Source organism: Glycine soja, chromosome 1 (assembly GCF_004193775.1).
Source record: "Glycine soja cultivar W05 chromosome 1, ASM419377v2, whole genome shotgun sequence".
Classification (NCBI taxonomy): Eukaryota; Viridiplantae; Streptophyta; class Magnoliopsida; order Fabales; family Fabaceae; genus Glycine; species Glycine soja.
In genome coordinates, this window is record NC_041002.1 from 21,553,630 (window position 1) to 21,574,674 (window position 21,045).

The following is a 21,045-nucleotide window of genomic DNA, read 5'->3' on the forward strand; positions in this document are numbered from 1 at the left end:
GGTAGAGCAACAACTTAAAAGGAAGTCTACTTCAAAATCTTATGGCTCTCACTCTTATCAAAAGAAAGACCAAGGTCAAGGAATCTTAGGGGTGAGACCTTCTAAGCCCAAAGATGATAAGGGGAAGACAATAGAAAAGCAACCCCTTAAGGCTAGTATGCAAGAAAAGACTAGCTCCATGAAGTGCTTTAAATGTCTTGGAAGAGGACACATTACTTCTCAATGCCCCACCAAGAAAACCATGATTATGAGGGGCCAAGACATTTATAGTAGCCAAGATGAGGCTACTACTTCACCTTCCTCTAGTAAAAGTGAAGAAGCAAAAGGGGAAGAATCTAGTGAAGAGATCTACCCCCAAGAAGAAGGACAACCTTTAATGGTTAAGGAGGAGTGTAAGGAGGTAAGTGTCTCCTCCAAGAGGTTAGCTAAGAAGGAAAGACATTTTGAAATAAAGACAAATATTAAAGAAATTTCCCTTCTTAGACAACCTCCACATTTTCTCCTTTGTAAAAAGACACATGTTAGCATTGCCACATCTGTTAGGCTTGAGTTTAATCCTCAAGTAAAGGAGTTGTTGGATGAGGGTTTCGTTCGCAAGAGATTAAATCCTTGTGCTTTGTTGGTGCCCAAAATAGGTATTATTAGGCACCAAATCCCTAAAATAGGTGGTGTGATGAATGTTTTGGGTGGTGCAACACTCTTTTGTAAAATCACTCGTGCACCCAACATCTTCATGATTTGTGTACATAGAGACTCATTAGGTAGGTTTGTTCTTATTTTTAGTTTCAATACAAACTTAGGCACTCATATGGGACACCTTAGGTTTGTCATACTTTTTGGTAGGAATAATCAACATGAAAATGCAGAAAAAGGTATGTTCTATTGCTTTACTTTTCTTAATTTTTTAAATTGTGATCAAGGGGTTCCTATGAACCCTAAGAGAATATAGGTCATTCCTAAGTGGCCCGCTCCACCAAGTGTAAGAAAAATTTGGGGCTTCCAAGACTTAACAAACTTTTACAAAAGGTTTGCCCCATATTTTTCTATACTTGTAGCACCACTCATTGAGTTGGTGAGGAACCATGTTCCTTCATGGGAAGATGCCCAGGAAATGAGTTTTCAGACTTTACCTTACTTCAACATACTAAACACCACTAATACATATGTTTTTGTTCTTTTTACAGGTGTTGAGGAAAAAAGCCCAGCGTTTCAAGAACCTTGGGATTTGAGGTCAAATCCTTTTCAAGGGGGAGGGAATGATGCAATCCTACCCCGCAAGGGCATTGGATAGAAAACTCCAAGTAGATTGGGCCAGAGATGCAAGAGAAGGCCCTAGGGTTCTTATGAGCCTTAGGGTAGATTTCGGGCCCATGGGCTAAGTACGAGCCCACTTATCTTTGTAAATATTAGATTAAGGTTTCATTATTTTTGGGCCTTGTATTTAGGGCTCCATAATGTAGGTAGGGTACCCTAGATATATAGGATTTTTCAGCCCTTGTATTTTAGGGCACCTAGACTAGTTTTTGTATTAGGGGTAGTTTTGTAATTTCACATGCACTAAGTGGATATTTGATGTGTGTGGTTGGAAATAAATTTAATTGAATTGGTAGAAGCCCAATCCAATTAAATTTTAGAGGGGGAGGTGAGAATTTGCTTACTACACCCCATTGCCACATCATATAGTCACACTTTGTGCATGTCCTTCATGCTTTTCATGCCTCATGACACCTAAGCACACTTAGTGGAGAATCTTGGAATTGATCTTGGATTAGTGGGCTGAACCATAACTAAAATTCACTAATCATAATTAGTGAAATTTTGGCTCCAAAGTTTGGCTCCACAAATTCAATTTCAAATTCAAATGAAATTTGAATTTCCCTCCAATTTTGTGTGACACTTAGGCTATAAATAGAGGTCATGTGTGTGCATTTTTTTTGAACTTTGATGATTTGAATATTAAACTTCAGATTTCAAAGCTCATTTAGAGCACAAAATTTCGTGCTCTTCTCTCCCTCTCCCTTCATTCATCTCCTTCTTCCTCCAAGCTCTTATCCATGGCCTCCTATGGTGGTGAGCTTCTTCTAGACTCATCTTCTCCTTGAAGTGGCATCTCCTCTCTCTCTCCCTTTCTCCATTCCGCTGCCATTCATCTTCCAAGAAGCAAAGGAATCCATTGATGAAGAAGATCCTAGGCCTACAAGCTCCAATGGAGCTTGCATCATATCCTCTTCCTCTTTTTCGTTTATTGTTTGACTTACTTCTCGGTCAAAATCGATTATAAAACCCTCGTTGTTAGGATCCTCAAAGAATCGACCCTTACATCTATACCATTCAAGACAAAAAAAAAACATGCAAAATGATATGAGAAAAGGTGGAATCGCAAGAACAAATGAAACAAGATCTCTTTGTTATCTAATACGGTAGATTTCACAAAACAAAAGAGAAAGGAATCTATAGCCTCTAATTACATTGAATCAGCGGTATAGACCTCCGACTGGTTCATCACGCGCCAGTTCCCCACTTGGGATTTGGGATGGCACGGTCGTACGAAACTTGGCGGATCTTGTGGAGACTCTTTTCCTATTGCCGCCACCTCTTCCTCGAACATTATCCCGACACATGTGAAACACTGGCTAACATGGCCGGGCCATGCCCTATCTGCCCGGAGTCTTGACGGCGCATTCCTTCTTCCCGATTTCCCAGGTTCATACCCCAACCCATATTTGTACGGGTTCCCCCTAATGTCGAGCACATCGGCATTCCCGTGGCTATCCTTTCCCAGACCCATTCCGGGCTCATAACGATGCCTGAGCATCACCCGTGCCACCATTAGGGCCGCATTAGAGAGACAAGGCAGCAACGAACTCGTTTCCACAGAGGCACAACTCACCACCTCGAAGGATTGGAAAGCTGTTTCCAATGATTCCTCCGCTGTTTTTACATATGGCGCGGAGGAGGGGCAGCTCACCAACATATCTTCTTCGCCTGACGCTATCACCAAGAGTCCACCAACCGCGAATTTCAATTTTTGGTGAAGCGTCGAAGGGACCACTCCTAGCACATGAATACAGGGTCTCCCCAAAAGGCAGCTGTAGGCGGAATTTATGTCCATCACTTGAAAAACCACATTGCAAGTGTGGGGGCCTATCTGAATGGGGATGTCGATTTCCCCCATCACCTCCCGCCGACTTCCATCAAAGGCTCATACTACCATCGAACTTGGTTTTAGACGTGACGCATTAAAAGGAAGCTTCTCCAAGGTGGTCTTTGGCATCAAATTTAAACTTGAACCATTGTCGATGAGCACTTTAGCGACGACATGGTCCATGCATCTAACAGACACACGTAGAGCTTTGTTGTGCCCTCTCCCCTCGACGGGAATCTCTTCTTCCGTGAACGCGATATAGTTATTGGTAGTTATATGATTAACAATGCCTTCAAAACCCTAAACTAAGATGTCATGTGCTACGTGGGCTTCGTGGAGGACCTTTACCAATAGTGCACGATGAGGCTCGAAGTTTATGAGCAGTTCGAGCAAAGAGATCCTTGCTGGAGTTTTATTCAATTGCTCAACTACTTTAAACTTGCTTTGTTGGATGAGATGAAGAAACTCATGAGCCTCTTCCAAGGTCACCGCCTTTCCTTGAAGACCTTCTTTCTTTTCAGCTCCTTTTACCATCGAGGGATCCACTTCTTTTGAGGGGGTTGCCACGTCTGCGGGCTCTTGGATCATGGGTGCTTTCCCATTGGAGGGCAATTCCACCAAGTGAGGGGGAGCAAACACCCGGCCACTGCGGGTTACGCCACTAAGGCCGGTGATGTTGGTCACCTTGGCTGACAAGGAGTCATCCTCGGTTGCAGCTCTTTCTCCAAAAGCGGGAGGGTATACTTCCATGGAACGACCTTATTGCTTTGATAGGAAAACGGCGTCGGCTTGGGGGCTGTCGGGGGGTACTTGGAGTTGGATCCGGTCACATTCCTAGTGAAACATATTACTAGGGCTTTGGGGGTTGGGGGAATCTTACTTTCTACCGACTGCATGCAAATCTGCGGTTCTTCCCTATCTCCCTCGGACACTTCGAGCAGCCCCCAGTCCATGAGCCGTTGAAGTAACTCTTCTACCGCGGGGCAGGTTTCCATGTCGTGTGATTCCCCGAGATGAAATAGACATTCATCACTTTCGCCTCCGCCACGAGAGACCATGCATGCTGCCTGTAGCGACTGGTAGATGAACCGTCTAGGCATAGCCACATCTTCTAATCTCTTTGACCCTGATGGCCTATCCTTTTCGATGGCGTTTACGCTAGCTCCCCCATGACTGGCTAGTGGATTGGTTTTAACATTGGGGCCCTCTTCTTGAAATGATAGCCAACCGACATTTATTAGGTGTTGCGCCTTATACTTGAATGGCAGGCAAGAGTCAATGTTCTGTCCGAGGGCTCCACTATGGTATGCGCATGTGGCATTTGAGTTGTACCACTTGGGGTATGGTGGCTGGAAGACCTTCCCGGGTATGGCCACCACCAAATGATTTTCCAATAATGAGGGCCACAACTCGGAATACGCCATGGGAACAGGAGAGAGCTCGTCTTTCGGGGGGTGTCGTGCATTGTTATAGCTCGCGCCAGGAGTTGTATTATTGGCTGGCCGGGAAATGGCTGGAGCTGTGTGTTGGGTAGGCATTTTTTCTGTTGCGGGAGGCCCTTCCACTTAAGTTGGGAGGGAACTTCCGGCTCGGATCGAAAAGTTCAGGTGGTTGTGTTGGTATGAGTTTTGGGCGTTTTGGGGCGTTTTCATCCATGTTGGAGCGGTGGTGACTGCGTGGGTATCTCCTTCCTTTTTCCATATGCCCACCACTGGGGCTCTTCTATTGTTGTTGGGGGCAGCGTTGGAGGCATATTCAAACTTGCCTTTCCTCAGTCCGGACTCGATTCTTTCTCCGGCGAAGACGAGGTCTGCAAAGTTAGCCGGCATATATCCTATCAGCTTCTCGTAGTAGAACGTAGGCAACGTATCTACCATAATCGTGATCATTTCCCTCTCCGTCAAAGGTGGGACGACTTGGGCTGCTAGGTCTCTCCACCTTTGAGCATATTCTTTAATGGACTCATGTTCCCGCTTGGTCATGCTCTTAAGTTGGTTCCGATTAGGAACCATATCCGTGTTGTATTGGTACTGCCTAATGAAGGCAGTTGCCAAGTCTTTCCATGACCGAATCTGAGAAGCTTCCAAATTGGTGTACCACGCCACAGCTGCTCCGACTAAGCTGTCTTGAAAGAAGTGCATTAACAACTTTTCGTCCGTAGAATATGCCCCCATCCTTCGGCAATACATCCGAAGATGACTCTTTGGACACGTCGTCCCCTTGTATTTATCAAAATCTGGTACTTTAAACTTGGAAGGAATGACGATGTCAGGTACCAGACACAGATCCGATAAATCTGAGAACGGATAGTTGCCGAGTCCTTCTACTGCTCTCAGCCTCTCTTCAAACAGATCAATTTTTCCCTTGTCTTTTGCAACGGGAACGAGTTCCTTAACGGGTGCGGATGGAGACTGGACGTGGCGGACTATGTTTAGTTAGGGCAACTCATGGGGGACTGGTTCCTTGAGGGGAAGTGGAGGGCCTAAATGGGAATCTCCTTCATCATCTTCTTGCAGAGGATAGTCAGCATGAGGAGGGAGCTGCCCCTCGAAGGTAGGGGCTTGTCTCAAATCGTCTGGAGCGGTACGGGGAGTGAAGTCTGGAGGCAAACCATAAGGGTAGGCTTGAGGACTATACCTCCAATTAAAACCCGTCGTGTTTCTGTCTCGGCCCAAGTTTATTGCGGGTTGTAGCACCGGTTCCGCTTCCCTAGCTGTATTCGAAGCGGCCGCTGTAGCATTATCTTCTATAGTTTTTTGAATCTTTAGCATGGCCTCCGTGATAGAAGCCATTTGATCTTTTAAGGCCGATAGGTCGGCCTTCATCTGTTCTTGCACTCCCTCTTCGTTGTCCATCTTACTTCTGGATCGGGTGTTATAGGGGTGCCTTTGCGCTTTTTTAGTTATGGTGAGTTCCCGGAAGAAACAAACAGTGGTGAGTATGCCACCAAAACATGAATATGCTAATGAATGATCAGAGCACTTGGATCCACCTCAAGGCTTTTTTAGACAACGTGATGAGTTTCAGAACTTCTCTTTTTATAAAAAAGGTACAAAAGCTTTTATCTAGCCAAGATCATACAAAAGTGTTACAACAGAACCTAACGGTTTCTAATTATATGGGCCATTAAATCTATCATGTGTTGACAGTAATTGATTAGCCCGTGAATTTCCTCTGGGGCTGAACACACTGCAGCGATGGCCTTTGCTTTGGCTAGTAGTCGCGGGAGGTCTTGACTTCCATTTAAGGTCAAGGCGAACCTATCCATCCACATGGTCGCTTCTTGATGCAATGCATCAATCACCCTCCCTCTTGCTTCCTTCCCGGCGTACGCTTGTGCGAAGTCCTTTACTGGTTTTTGTTCATGGGTCAAAGACTAGTTTAACTCTTCTTTGTACTGCCCTATTATAGCTAGCATGCTTCGCTCCGTGGCTTCTAAGTGTTGGGCCAAACTCCTCTTGGATCTTGAGCAAGCAGCTAACTCCTCTTTTAAGACCATGCCATGTACTCGTGACTGGTCTCTTTCCTCTCTCCGGAGCTTGAGCTCATTGTTGCTGCCCCACAAAGCTCCTCAGAATTTATCTCGGCCATGCTCTTCCTTGCGAGCCCTCTTGGTTTCTCGTTCGAGGGCTCTTGTGGTAGCCGCATTTTCCTCTCGTAATCCGGCACACTCTTTCTGGATGTCTGTAGCGACTAACTTGAATTTTTCTTTGGTGAGTCTTGCGTTTCCTAGCTCTGATTTTAGAGCTTGGACTTCTTCATCCTCTTTCGGAGCTTCGAAGTTCTCCTCGTTGATAATTTTCAACTTGGAGAGCCAATCTAACCCTCGTGTATGAACTCTTAGCCATTCATGATAACCACCGATGATGCCATTACGGATGCCCCTAAGTTCTTTATCTTTCCTTAACGGGCTTTCCCATGCCTTGTGGACTCTGTGTACGATCTTGGAACTTTGCGCGCCAAAATCTCTCACAAGGAAAGGCGAGAGGCTCTCTTCCATCGGTGCTCCCCTCATGGGGTACCCTAACTGTCTTATAGCAAGTGCAGGATTATAGTTAATACAACCCCCCGTCCCTATCAACGAAACGTTTGGGTAGTCCCCACATGAGAAGAGAACTCCCTTCTTTCCTTCCTTCCATCGAGGAAACCAGTTGATTGTGCTGCCTCCTATCCCAGCCAAGTATTGGTTCCAATCTACTCTTCTCTTTTCGATGCATGAGCGATAACTTTGAAGCGGACACGGGTGCCTTATGTCTTGTTGGAATAGGTGCGAAACCAACCACACACAAAGAGCGGGTAAACAACAGACAATCCGTGCGCTGTTCTTCTCGCACCTTCGGTCTAATGTATCAAATAAGTCCGCCAAGATAGCTACCACCGGGCTCTCCTTGCTATGGTGATATGCAAGGAAAGCATCAATTGTGGCTAGGTCCACCAAACCGTCCACATTCTGAAAGAGGACAACCCCAAAGATTAGCAAAGCTAGTATATCCGCAAACGGGACCCACTCTTCTTGACTCGCCATATCCCTTGCCTTGCTTTCCAAGTATTTCTGTGGTAGGCCCACTACGCCGTTTCAAGTTTGCTTCATACGATCCAACTCTCTCGTCGAATCTCTGACCACAACTGCAATCTTGCTCAAGGAGGGAAGAAACCTAGAGAAAAGATACGGTTTTCTTCCCCCAAGAGGGCATCCTAATATCTCCTCAAATTCTTCAACAGTCAGTACTATTTGGAAGTCCCCAAACGTGAAGCATCTCAACGGCTGGTCATAGTATTGGGCGAGGGATACAATGGCTTCCGTAAATACCTCCGCTATGGTCAAATCTAAAATCTTTCCATACACTTTGTGGAAGGCTTGCCTTTGGAGGGATCCCATCAACCGTCCCAACTCCTTAAGGCTGGTGACATCTAGGCCCTTAATCTTGACTTGATAGAATCTTTTTGCATTTTGATTTGTCCCCATCATTTACCTAAAAAGGGGTGAATCAAGGCTCCAATATGAATGATGCAATGCGCATGCATGAAACGAAAATAAAAACAAGGGGTAATTTACATATACGAGACCGAAAAAGATCCATCTTTTTAATACTACGTTCTAGGCATTGCGGCGCCCCGACGTATGTATTAAAATGTGACGCATTACTCTAGAGAGACAAAATATCACTAGCTATACAACAAAACTATAATTTATGTGCTATTCGCAGAAGAATGCATGAGAACAAATGGCACAGAGCGTGCTTGCTCCATGCCCCAATTTGGGGACCTATAGGATAATATCTAGGGGTCTCTAATAACTACTCCCAACGATCCATATCTCACATGGCTGTTTTCTAGAGGTATCATCACTCAAGATAATAATATTGCGGCGGTATGGAATACCAGCGACAACACATTATAAAGAGAGAAAGCTCTAGACGAGGTTTCACTATTATCAAGCAAGTCGGAGACCTAGCATGACCATAGATTCACCTCCACTCCTTAAATTCCCATGGACCCGGGTATATGGCCCCTTTTTACTCAAACCCGTGGGTGCTTAGAATGCAGTGTAAAAATGTGGGAAAGAAAACATTTATTATATTTACACAGTTCAAAAAATGCACACACAAAGTTCACAATTCCACAATTTCCTAAAATAGGCCAAACTCACAAAACAATCCCCAGTGGAGTCGCCAACTGTCGCAACCTACCCTTTTGCGGGCGAGTGAGGCGAGGCTCACGAGTGCGTCTTCCAAAGGAAGAAAATGTGCGGAGTCGCCACCAATGTTTATTTGTGGAAAACGTCAAAAAAACCGATGGAAACCGGTCATGAAGAATATTCCAGATTCGGGAGTTGTATTTACGTTTGAGGAAGGTATTAGCACCTCTCACGTTTGTCCCAAAGGACAACAGCCTTAATTTTAGAATTGTGAGAAATTGTGTACCTAAACTTTTATTTCTTTTTTATTTTTGAGGTCGACAAAAGCGGGGCTCTTGCTCCTACATACCCTCCATCGAAGAGGAAATCAAACCTACGTAGTTCTTTCTAAAGGGGAAATCAAGCGATTCTTTTTACATGGAAGGAGGTCCTTTTAAGGCGTTGGACCTTAAAATGACCCATTTTTACTTGGTGAGAAAAACTAAGGTATCGAACCTTAAAATCCTTTTTAGTGATTTTTTTGCGGATGAGCTTGACTTTGCGAGTTGATTTTAGCCTTAGTTTCACTTTAGTTATTAGTCAATTCAATCAAGAAAGAAAAATCCCAAAGAGAAACGTCTGATTGATTTTTTTGGTTTATTTTACTAAAAGATATTTTTTGATTATTATATTATTATTTTACCTCTTTTTGGTTTCCAACGTGGTTACGGCATGACCGAACGGTCGGATTTCATTTTAACAGAAATTAACGGATATTACAATTCGAATGATCGGTGGAAATTTATTTTATTTTTTGATTAGGTGAAAAAATGACTTAAGTAAATGACTAATGCATGTCAAAAGGGGGTACGGAAAGCAAATGAAACGAAAATAAAAGTACGCAAAACAAATGGGGACCACCAAGGGTACATAGAATGAATTAAAAAGTTCGATTTCAGGAACTTACCAGTTGAAGACCGAAGAACGACGAAGAACGAACGACGAACGACGGAGAACGGTTGAAAATCTTCGTGAAATCACCCACGGAAACGTTACGGAAGCGCCACGGCTTGGATTTTCTTCACGGAAACAATTTTCTTCACTAATTTAAAGTGATTACAAAGTACCAGAAGGGCTGAACCCCTTTCTCTTTCACTCCTCCCCCTATTTATAGGAAATAGGGGAGGAGCTTGCCACCAAGCTCGCCCAGGCGAGCCAGGTTTCTTCCTCCAGAAGCAACCGCCTTCTGGAGGAACATCCTGGAAGGCCCAAGTGGGCCTGGCTGCTATTTGCACCCCCTTTTTTACTAAATACACCCCCATTTGTTTTTTTTTGTGATTCTTTTTCCGTAATGTAACGAAACTTTACGAATTTCGTAACAATACTTGTTTTATTTCCGTAAGGTTACAGAACCTTACGGGTCATGTAATTACTCCTTTTTTAGATTTCGAAATGTTACAGAAACTCACGGATTGCGTAACAATACTTCTTTTTGATTTTCGGCATGTTACGGAATTTCACGGATTGCGTAACAATGCTTCCTCTTGATTTTCGGCATGTCTCGGAACTTCACGTATTGTGCAACAAAGGGTGCCAAGTACCTCAAAGCGGTCAACCAAAGGTTGCATGCCATCAAACAATAGTCCCCGGACGAAATTAGGGTATGACATGAGGAGAAGAAGGTGGATTCACCACTGGAGATTGTGGATCACCTGGCACTAGTTCAACCCGTGCAGGTGTGGGCTTAGGAGGAGCAGCCTCTTTGGGTCCCTCCAATGGAGGTTGACCTCCGGGCCTGGCTACTCGCTCAAGGAAATGCTCTATGGTTATAATTGGCCTATGGTGAGCCAATTCTCGCAGACTGTGCATGATAATAATCTGTCCTCGGAATAAGCTTTGTAGCATAGGGACTAAGGTTTGAGAGCTTTGGAGATTCGGTCCTATGGTTGCTAATGGAGGAGTTGGAATGGATGATGGAGGGATGTCATCTGCTCTAGCCCATTTTCTTGATGCCATCTGTAACTAAAAAGAACTCAAAATTCCTTAGACCAAATTTATTCAAGTTTAAAAATAGAAATAAAGGCTGAAATTAATGATGGCTGATGCAATCCTACTCCGCAAGGGCATTGGATAGAAGGCTCTAAGAAGATTGGGCCAGAGATGCAAGAGAAGACCTTAGGGTTCCCATGAGCCTTAGGGTAGATTTTGGGCAAATGGGCTAAGTATGAGCCCGCTTATCTTTGTACATATTAGATTAAGGTTTCATTATTTTTTGGCCTTGTATTTAGGGCTCCATAATATAGGTAAGGTACCCTAGAAATGCAGGATTTTTCCGCCCTTGTATTAAGGGCACCTAGACTAGTTTTTGTATTAGGGGTAGTTTTGTAATTTCACATGCATTAAGTGAATATTTGATGTGGGTGTTGGAAAATAAATTTAATTGAATTGGGAGAAGCCCAATCCTTTAAATTTTAGAGGGGGAGGTGAGCATTTGCTTGCTACACCCCATTGCCACATCATATAGTCACACTTAGTGCATGTCCTTCATGCTTTACATGCCTCATGACACCTAAGCACACTTAGTGGAGAATCTTGGACTTAATCTTGGATTAGTGGGCTGAACCATAACTAAAATTCACTAATCATAATTAGTAAAATTTTGGCTCCAAAATTTGGCTCCACAAATTTAATTTCAAATCGAAGTGAAATTTGAATAGAAATTCAAATTTCCCTCCAATTTTGTGTGAGACTTAGGCTATAAATAGAGGTTATGTGTGTGCATTGTTTTCAACTTTGATCTTTTGAAAATTAAACTTCAGATTTCAGAGCTCTTTTAGAGCATAAAATTTCATGCTCTTCTCTTCCTCTCCCTTCATTCATCTCCTTCTTCCTCCATGCTCTTATCCATGGCCTCCAATGGTGGTGAGCTTCTTCTAGACTCATCTTCTCCTTGAAGTGGCATCTCCTATCTCTCTTCCTTCTCCATTCCACTGCAATTAGACCTCAAGAAGCAAAGAAATCCATTGATGACGAAGATCCGAGGCCTACAAGCTCCAATGGAGCTTACATCATGTGGTATCAAGAGCATCTTCATTTAGGTGATGTTCTTTTTCTTCCTCTATCTTTTTGTTCGGTTAATTCTCTTTAATTCCTTGTTCTTCATCTTATTCTCCATGTATATCCTCCATTGGTTCTGTTTAGAGTAGATTCAAAAAAATAAACCGATTAAATATGAGATCTACAGTTGTTCTTGCATTTCTATGGTTCAAATTTTGTAGATCTACTCTTGAATCATGTTTTTGTGTTGATTTTAGGTTCTATCATTTTTCATTCATAATATTCTTGTGCTGAACCTTAGATCTAAATTTTCTTCGAAAATATTGATTAGAAAAAAAAAACACAAAAATCTAAGTGTAAATCACTTAATCCATGTTGTCTTAGATTCATGTTTAGTCATAGTAATTGTCACATTATGTTCTAAGTTTGTGTTGAATTTTTTATTTTTGTTGATTGAATTCTAGATACATTTGTTCAAGTATTCTTGTCATTATTAGCCTATCTTTTGAATTTTGAGTCTAATTCATGCATGTTATTTAGTTCATAACATGTTCTAAATCAATTCCTAGAAGTAGTCTTGTTCTTGAACTCTTTTTTTTTTGTTTTCTAAGTTTCCTACATGATGCCTATGATGAATTTGAGTTGCGGTGCTGAGTTGTGGCTGGATTTGTGAATCAAAATAAGTCTTAATCTCTCTTGAATTGTGTTATTCAAGATAATTGAGCATAAGAAAACACAAATTGTAACTATCCAAGCCTTAAGCAACATAAACACTACTCTTGATTTCTAGGTTGAAACCGCTGGTGTTGGCAGCTTGAACATACGAACTTGTATAAATTACTAGAAATTGGTCACTACGTGTTTTGAGCTGAATTTTTGTACTGAATTTTCTAGAGATCTGGAACAAAATTATGAAAAACGAACCAAGCAATTTTGATTAATGGAAAAAATAAGAAAAATAACATAAGTTGGCAAAAAAATCGGTGTCCAGGAAAAAAAAGTGAAAGGGAAGTATGCTTGTTGTTTTGGCTCAAAATTTGTTCTATAATGGTGCCTATTTTATACCAATCCTAGTTCTGAAATTTCAATTGAAAACTACTGTGAATACACGTTCCAAAACTAGAGGTTTCTTGAGTCTTTTTTATAGTTTTTTTTACTCTACTCTAGAGCCATTCTAAGTTTCTCTTTGAGTCCTAGCTTGCTTTTATGTGCTTTTCATTGCTTTAATTGTTGAATAATCCTTGAAAATTTGTCTTGTTAAAACTCTATTGGTTTAGCTTTCATTTCATATTTTTGGTCTTTGGTTATTACTTGTGAGCCTTAGGGTAGATTTCGGGCCCATGGGCTAAGTATGAGCCCACTTATCTTTGTACATATTAGATTAAGGTTTCATTAATTTTGGGTCTTGCATTTAGGGCTCCATAATGTAGGTAGGGTACCCTAGAAATATAGGATTTTTTCAGCCCTTGTATTTTAGGGCACCTAGACTAGTTTTTGTATTAGGGGTAGTTTTGTAATTTCACATGCACTAAGTGAATATTTGATGTGTGTGGTTGAAAATAAATTTAATTGAATTGGTAGAAGCCCAATCCAATTAAATTTTAGAGGGGGAGGTGAGCATTTGCTTACTACACCCCATTGCCACATCATATAGTCACACTTTGTGCATGTCCTTCATGCTTTACATGCCTCATGACACCTAAGCATACTTAGTGGAGAATCTTGGACTTGATCTTGAATTTGTGGGCTGAGCCATTGCTAAAATTCACTAATCATAATTAGTGAAATTTTGGCTCCAAAGTTTGGCTCCACAAATTCAAGTGAAATTTGAATAGAAATTCAAATTTCCCTCCAATTTTGTGTGACACTTAGGCTATAAATAGAGACCTTGTGTGTGCATTTTTTTCAACTTTGATGATTTGAAAATTAAACTTCAGATTTAAAAGTTCTTTTAGAGCACAAAATTTCGTGCTCTTCTCTCCCTCTCCCTTCATTCATCTCCTTCTTCCTCCTAGCTCTTATCCATGGCCTCCTATGGTGGTGAGCTTCTTCTAGACTCATCTTCTCCTTGAAGTGGCGTCTCCTCTCTCTCTCCCTTTCTCCATTCCACTGCCATTTATCTTCCAAGAAGCAAAGGAATCCATTGATGAAGAAGATCCTAGGCCTAAAAGCTCCAATGGAGCTTACATCATGTGGTATCAGAGCATCTTCATCTAGGTGATGTTCTTTTGCTTCCTCTATCAGAGCATCTTCATGACACCTAATTATTTTTGTTGATTGAATTCTAGATACACTTGTTCAAGTATTCTTGTCATTCTTAGCCTATCTTTTGAATTTTGAGTCTAATTCATGCATGTTATTTAGTTCATAACATGTTCTAAATCAATTCCTAGAAGTAGTCTTGTTGTTGAACTCTTTTTTTGTTTTCTAAGATTCCTACATGATGCCTATGATGAAGTTGAGTTGTGGTGCTGAGTTGTGGCCGGATTTGTGAGTCCAATTAAATTTTACCCAATCCAATTAAATTTATTTTCAACCACACACATCAAATATTCACTTAGTGCATGTGAAATTACAAAACTACCCCTAATACAAAAACTAGTCTAGGTGCCCTAAAATACAAGGGCTGAAAAAATCCTATATTTCTAGGGTACCCTACCTACATTATGGAGCCCTAAATACAAGACCCAAAACTAATGAAACCTTAATCTAATATGTACAAAGATAAGTGGGCTCATACTTAGCCCATGGGCCCGAAATCTACCCTAAGGCTCATGAGAACCCTAAGGCCTTCTCTTGCATCTTTGGTCCAATCTTCTTGGAGTCTTCTATCCAATGCCCCTGGAGGGTAGGATTGCATCAGGATGTAGGCACGGGTTGTGGTCGAACCAGTATAAATCTTGTGTTTGTCTTCTTCTTCCCTACACTCTTTAATTTCCGTTGTGTACTTTTCATTTCCGCTTTACTTTTTGTCCAAGTTATTATTTTTGTTCTTTACTTTCTCATAACTTAGTAGTAAAAGCCTAGTTGAATCTAGTAACATTAAGAAGGATAATTTTTTAATTATTCAAGACACATTAATAATTAATTCAACCCCCCCTCCTTCTTAATTATACCGAGGCCACTTGATCCAACAATGAACAGATTTAAATTTTTGATTATATGGATGACATGTACTAAGTTGTTGTTCCTATATATATATATATATACACCTAAGTAAATGTGTATGGTTTAGCGAATGTATGTTGGGACAAAATTACTTCTATTTTCACAAGCAAATTAAGGGAGTTTATGTTTATTTAAAGATTGAAATTATCGCATATTTGAGTGTTGATATCGTAGCATCGAGGCGGGTCGTTACATGTGTTGTTAGAACAAGTCAAGTGAAAGGCTAATGAGCAAGCTAAGTATATTAAAAAGACTAATTGGTTAAGTCTAGGATTTATGCTCTCTTAGAATTTAAGCCTTTGAATCCTAGAAAAACCAATATTTTTGTAGCCTAGCCTCATTACAAACCAATAAAAGTCCTTCTGATTCAATTTGTACATTTCTGACTTTATGACATGAGATGAAGTTCAAAGATTGGACCTCTTGCTAGTCGTTATTGATAAAAAAAGCTTAAACACTTGTGCTTGAGTGAAACAAAAGCCATGAGATTTCGGTTAAGCATCTTTCCATGAAATCTGTCTCCTGCCTAGCTTTATTTAATTGTGTTGCTAACTAACATGTTCTTTTCTCTTAAAAACTACATATCTTGTGAAAAGCATTTGATAGAGGCATTTTTGTTTCATTTGTTATCATGCAACTGATATTTTGGGAATTACACACCTTTGTACATAATCACTGCATGTTTTGTCACTTGGGGACCAGTGAGTTGTTCTTTATTTGCTTGAGGACAAGAAAAGCTGTAAATTTGGGGGAGTTTTTTAGTCGGTTAATACGACTAACTTTTGTGTAAAAAAATTATGTAAATTGTATTCGACTCCTTCCATTTACAATTTTTTTTGGTAGTATTGCGAGTACTTTTTGTTAAATATAGGTAATAAGTACTTAATATCCCACTTTTGTGTATTTAATAACCTTTCCATTTCAATTTCAGGTAAAATAAGCAAGTTTGTGGAAGTGCTGATTTTGAGCCACTTGCTAAGCCAATTCTCTAGCTTAGCGAGTCACCCGTTAAACGCAGCAGTTCATGGCTAAGCGCGTAGAAGATCCTGGAAGCAGATGAGTTGTCATGATGCACTTAGTGAGAATCAATTAGCTAAGTGCACTGCTTGAACCTCCAGGCTGAGCGAAGAAGAGGTGCGCTAAGCCAAATATCACTTAATTTGGCTAAGCGAACCAGAATGTGGTTGAGCAAACGACCAAAAATCAGCAATGCTATTTAAAGCATGAAATCAAAAATGGAAGGGAATTCTCAATTTTTGGCATTTTCTCTGTTCTTGGAAGCATTCATCTGAGTGGCTGAGTGGTGGAGAGAACTTCTTGTGTGAAGATCCAGAGGGACAACATAGATTAAAGAGGAAGTCATCATGGGGAGTTTTGGATGAGAGTTTGAGTGATTGTGAGGTTTCTAGAGGTGAAGGAGACACCCTCACCAGTTGTACTTCCTAATCTTTCATTTTCTCTTTTTCATCTTTGTAAGAGAAGCTTCCCAATTATGGAGAGCTAAATCCTCAGTTGGTTCTTCCTACGGGGTACTTGATGTAAATACTCTTATATCTATCTAATGATGTTGCATGTGTTCTCTGTGCTATTAGTACTTCATTTTAGTATGCTTTTGCCTTGATCACGTAGATGCATGCTTAGTTAGGGTCATTCAACATTGGAAAATGGTTTGATCCTTAGAACTTGATAGGACGCGGCTAGTTTATCGTATTTTCACGAGGGATCGGGATACGGTAACCTAGTTGTTGGTATGTATGTCTTAATGCAATTTTGGTCAAGTTTAGACCAACAAGAGGGATCTGAGGATGACGCTTGGCTAGGATTAGGCTAAACATGCGTGAGACATTGGGGTTTAGCATTCCAGGAGACAACATAGAACACAGGAACGTTGTTAGGTAGAGAACATCTTTAGTAGCATCAGTCGCCCAGTAGGAAGACCAACACGTTGATCATCTACCTTCGCACCGACCACTACTCACCTTTTATTTACCTTTGTTTAATTAGTTTACACACGTGTCCATACTACACATAAACCTTTTATAAAAAGATGCTTATTTACCGAACCATAGCTTTACCAAGTAAAATAAGTTCCCCGAGAGTTCAATACTTGGTTCTTATCGTTTTAAACTACTTGCACGATCTGGTGCACTTGACGGCCGTCGACCAGGAAGCCTCGGAAGAGTCATTGGTAACATCGTTTCAAGCACTAGAAATTATGAACAATGCTTATGTGGAGGCTCCTCCGGTGCAACCACGTTTATCTGGTGCCTCCTTGATGGTGGCTCAAGTTATTTTAAGGGAAGTTTGGTGAAGTTTGTTGATGGCACAAAAAGCTTGGTGAAGTTTGTTGAAAACCGTGGAAGGTTCAGTCTAGGTTACGAGCCTATGCATGCCAACAAGAGAAGGGCCGCCTTAGAAAGGAAAGAAAGAGGTATAGCCCATTTACAAGGGCGGGGACCATAGATGGAGAGGGCCCCTATCTGTCACATTAGCAAGAGCTTTGTCAGCATGGGATGGATGCATGAGGATCAAGTTGTTGTGCTAGACAAAGAAACCAACCAAGATCAACGAAGTTGGGTGCAGCCGGGCTCCCCGAGTTTCGAATTGAAGAATTGGCGGATCATGGAGTGACCTGAGATTTCTGTGTCAAATCCAATGTAATCTAGTAGTTTGAACCTTATTGTTGGGCATACCTTTTTCTTTAAATGTTCGAGCAACTATAAATTTGACGCAGATCCAACAATGAGTCATGTGAAAGTAGTGATACCAAGGACCCATATGTTGACTTTGAGCGATTAGTAAATCAAGCCGAGAAGGAAGAAGATGAGGATTGGGGACTTCCCCCGGATTTGAGGAGAATGGTGGAGCAAGAAGAAAGGGAGGTGAAGCCGCACCGAGAGGAAACAGAGGTTGTGAATTTGGGCACCAGCGGAGAGAAAAAGGAGGTCAAGATCGAAACCTGCATGTCCGCGAATGTTTGAGATGAGTTAGTGACTCTGTTGTGAGACTACCAAGAATTCTTCGCTTGGTCTTACCAGGATATGCATGGTTTGAGCTCATAAATTATGCAACATAGGCTACCTTTGAATCCCGAGTGCTCCCCGATAAAGCAAAAATTGAGGAGAATGAAACCCGAGATGTCCCTAAAGATAAAGGAGGAGGTGAAGAACCAATTTGATGCTGGTTTCTTGGTCATTTCTTAGTACTCAGAATGGGTCACCAATATCGTGTCGGTCCTGAAAAAGGATAGGAAGGTGCGAATGTGCGTGGACTATCGGGATCTAAACCGAGCCAGTCCAAAGGATAACTTTCCTTTATCGCACATTGATGTTCTTGTAGATAACACGACAAATTTTTCCCTATTCTCTTTCATGGCTGGGTTTTCGAGTTACAATCAGATAAAGATGGCACCGGAGGATATGGAAAAGACAACCTTCATCACTCTATGGGGAACCTTCTCGCTACAAGGCGATGTCATTTGGGTTGAAGAACACTAAGGCAACATACCAGCGGGCCATGGTGGCATTATTCCAATACATGATGCATAAAGAGATCGAAGTCTACGTGTATAACATGATCGCTAAATTGAGGACAGAGGAGGAACACCAAGTCAATTTGCGAAAGTTTTTCGGGCGACTGCGTAAATACAGGTTAAGGCTGAAACCCGCAAAGTGTACGTTCGAGGTAAAATCTGGAAAATTGTCTGGCTTTGTCATTAGCCAAAAAGGAATAGAGGTGGATCCGAACAAGGTAAAAGCAATCCTCGAGATGCCCAAACCACATACCGAGAAGCAGGTTCGGGGTTTCTTGGGAAGGTTGAACTACATCGCAAGATTCATATCACAGTTAACTGCAACTTGGGATCCTCTTTTCAGATTATTGTGTAAGAATTAGTTTGCCCAATGGGATAGTGATTGTCAAGTGGCATTTGAGAGGATTAAACGATATTTGATGAATCCTCCTGTGCTTGTGCCACTGGTGCCCAAAAGACCTCATATCCTATACATGACAGTATTAGATGAGTCGATGGGGTGTGTACTAGGACAGCACGATGAATCTGGAAAAAGGGAACGGGCCATCTACTACTTGAGCAAGAAGTTCATAGCATGCGAGATGAACTACTCATTGCTAGAGAGGACATGTGGTGCCTTGGTGCGGGCAACTGACCATTTGAGGTAGTATATGCTGAATTACACTACTTGGTTTGTGTCCAAAATAGATCCTATCAAGTACATCTTCGAAAACCCCGCTCTCACTAGGAGGATAGCTCGGTGGCAGGTTCTGTTGTCAGAATTCGATATCATCAATGTTACTCAGAAGGCAATAAAGGGGAGTGCCTTGGCAGATTATCTAGATCAACAACCCATAAATGATTATCAGCCTATGCATCCAGAATTCCTTGATGAGGATATGATAGCCTTGTTTAAGGAGGAAGTTGAATATGAGGACAGGGTTAAGTGGGTTATGTGGTTTGATGGTGCGTCTAATGCACTAGGTCATGGGATTTGAGTAGTTTTTGTTTTTGTCGGACAAGCAATATATACCTTTCACAGCTAGGTTATGTTTCGACTGCACAAACAATATAGTGGAGTACGAGGCATGCGCCCTAAGGATTAGAGCAGTGGTCAACTTTAGGGTCAAGTTACTCAAAGTATACAGGGACTCAACATTGGTAATTCATTAGTTGAAAGGTGAATGGGAGACCAAAGACCACAAGTTGGTGCCTTACCAGGCTTACATCAGGAAATTGATGGAACTCTTTGATGACATATCATTTCATCACATTCATAGATGGCCGACGCCCTTGCCACACTATCATCCATGTTCAAAGTGAGCCCTCACAAAGATCTGTCATACATCGAATTCAGATGTTGTGTTGAGTCTGCACACTACTGTTTGATAGAATAGGAGGAGGATGGTAAACCTTGGTACTTCGATATCAAACGATACATTAAGGATAAGGAATACCGACCTGAGGCCTCTGACAACGACAAGAGGACATTATGAAGTGGGAGTGTCTTGTATAAAGAGACCTTGACATGGTGCTGCTTCGATGTGTGGATGCAAAAGAGGCCGAACAAATGCTAGTGGAGGTGCATGAGGGATCCTTTTGTATCCATGCCAATGGACACGCCATGGCCCGAAAGATTTTGGGGGTGGGATATTACTGGCTCACTATGGAGAATGATTATTGTGTTCATGTGAGGAAATGCCATAAATGCCAGACCATTGCTGATAATGTTAATGCTCCACCTATACCATTGAACATGTTGGCAGCACCGTGGCCATTCTCAATGTGGGGCCTAGACGTGATCGGGGCCATCAAACCCAAGGCTTCAAAAGGGCATCGCTTCATCTTAGTCGCCATTGATTACTTCACCAAATGGGTGGAAGCATCTTCATATGCTAGCGTGACTAGGAATGTGGTGATTAGATTCATTAAGAAGGAGATAATTTGCAGATATTGGTTGCCCAGAAAGATCTTCAGCGATAATGCCACCAATTTAAACAACAATATAATGAAGGAAATGTGTGAGGACTTCAAAATCCAACACCATAATTCCACGCCTTATAGGCCCAAGATGATTGGGGCAGTTGTGGCTGCCAATAAGAACATCAAGAAGATCGTTCAGAAGATGACTGTATCATACAAGGATTGGCACGAGATGCTCCCCTTTGCACTGCATGGTTATCAGACTTCTGTACACACATCTACTGGGGCAACCCCGTTCTCTTTGGTGTACGAGATAGAAGTTGTGCTCCCATTTGAGGTGGAGATTCCTTCTTTAAGAATCCTAGCTGAGTTGGGATTGGAAGAAGCAGAGTTGTCCTAGGCACGTTTTGACCAATTAAATCTTATCGAGGGTAAGAGATTGGCTGCCATGAGCCATGGGAAACTATATCAGAGCAGAGTGAAAAATGCTTTTGATAAAAGAGTACGCCCGTGTAAGTTTAGTGAGGGGGACCTTGTTCTTAAGAAATTATCGCAAGTCAAAAAGGACCACCGAGGTAAATGGGCTCCAAACTATGAAGGACCATTTGTGGTGAAGAAGGCTTT

General features: G+C 41.8%; 1 protein-coding gene across 1 annotated transcript; it reads left to right on the forward strand.

Moving 5' to 3' along the window:
* The first annotated feature begins 19,013 nt into the window (after window positions 1-19,013).
* LOC114414954 lies at window positions 19,014-19,994 on the forward strand. The gene is made up of 5 exons (XM_028379454.1): window positions 19,014-19,131; window positions 19,207-19,464; window positions 19,574-19,659; window positions 19,779-19,817; window positions 19,896-19,994. Exons 1-5 carry the CDS (start codon window positions 19,014-19,016, stop codon window positions 19,992-19,994), a joined length of 600 nt encoding a protein of 199 aa, XP_028235255.1.
* The last annotated feature ends 1,051 nt before the right edge of the window (window positions 19,995-21,045 follow it).

Excerpts from the sequence above, each read along its gene's own strand:
- LOC114414954 (XM_028379454.1), top strand. The coding sequence starts at position 19,014 with ATGGGGTGTGTACTAGGACAGCACGATGAATCTGGAAAAAGGGAACGG. Across the intron at positions 19,132-19,206 it reads ATTGCTAGAGAGGACATGTG|ATCCTATCAAGTACATCTTC; the intron begins GTGCCTTGGTGC and ends TGTCCAAAATAG. Across the intron at positions 19,818-19,895 it reads CACTATCATCCATGTTCAAA|GAGGAGGATGGTAAACCTTG; the intron begins GTGAGCCCTCAC and ends TTGATAGAATAG.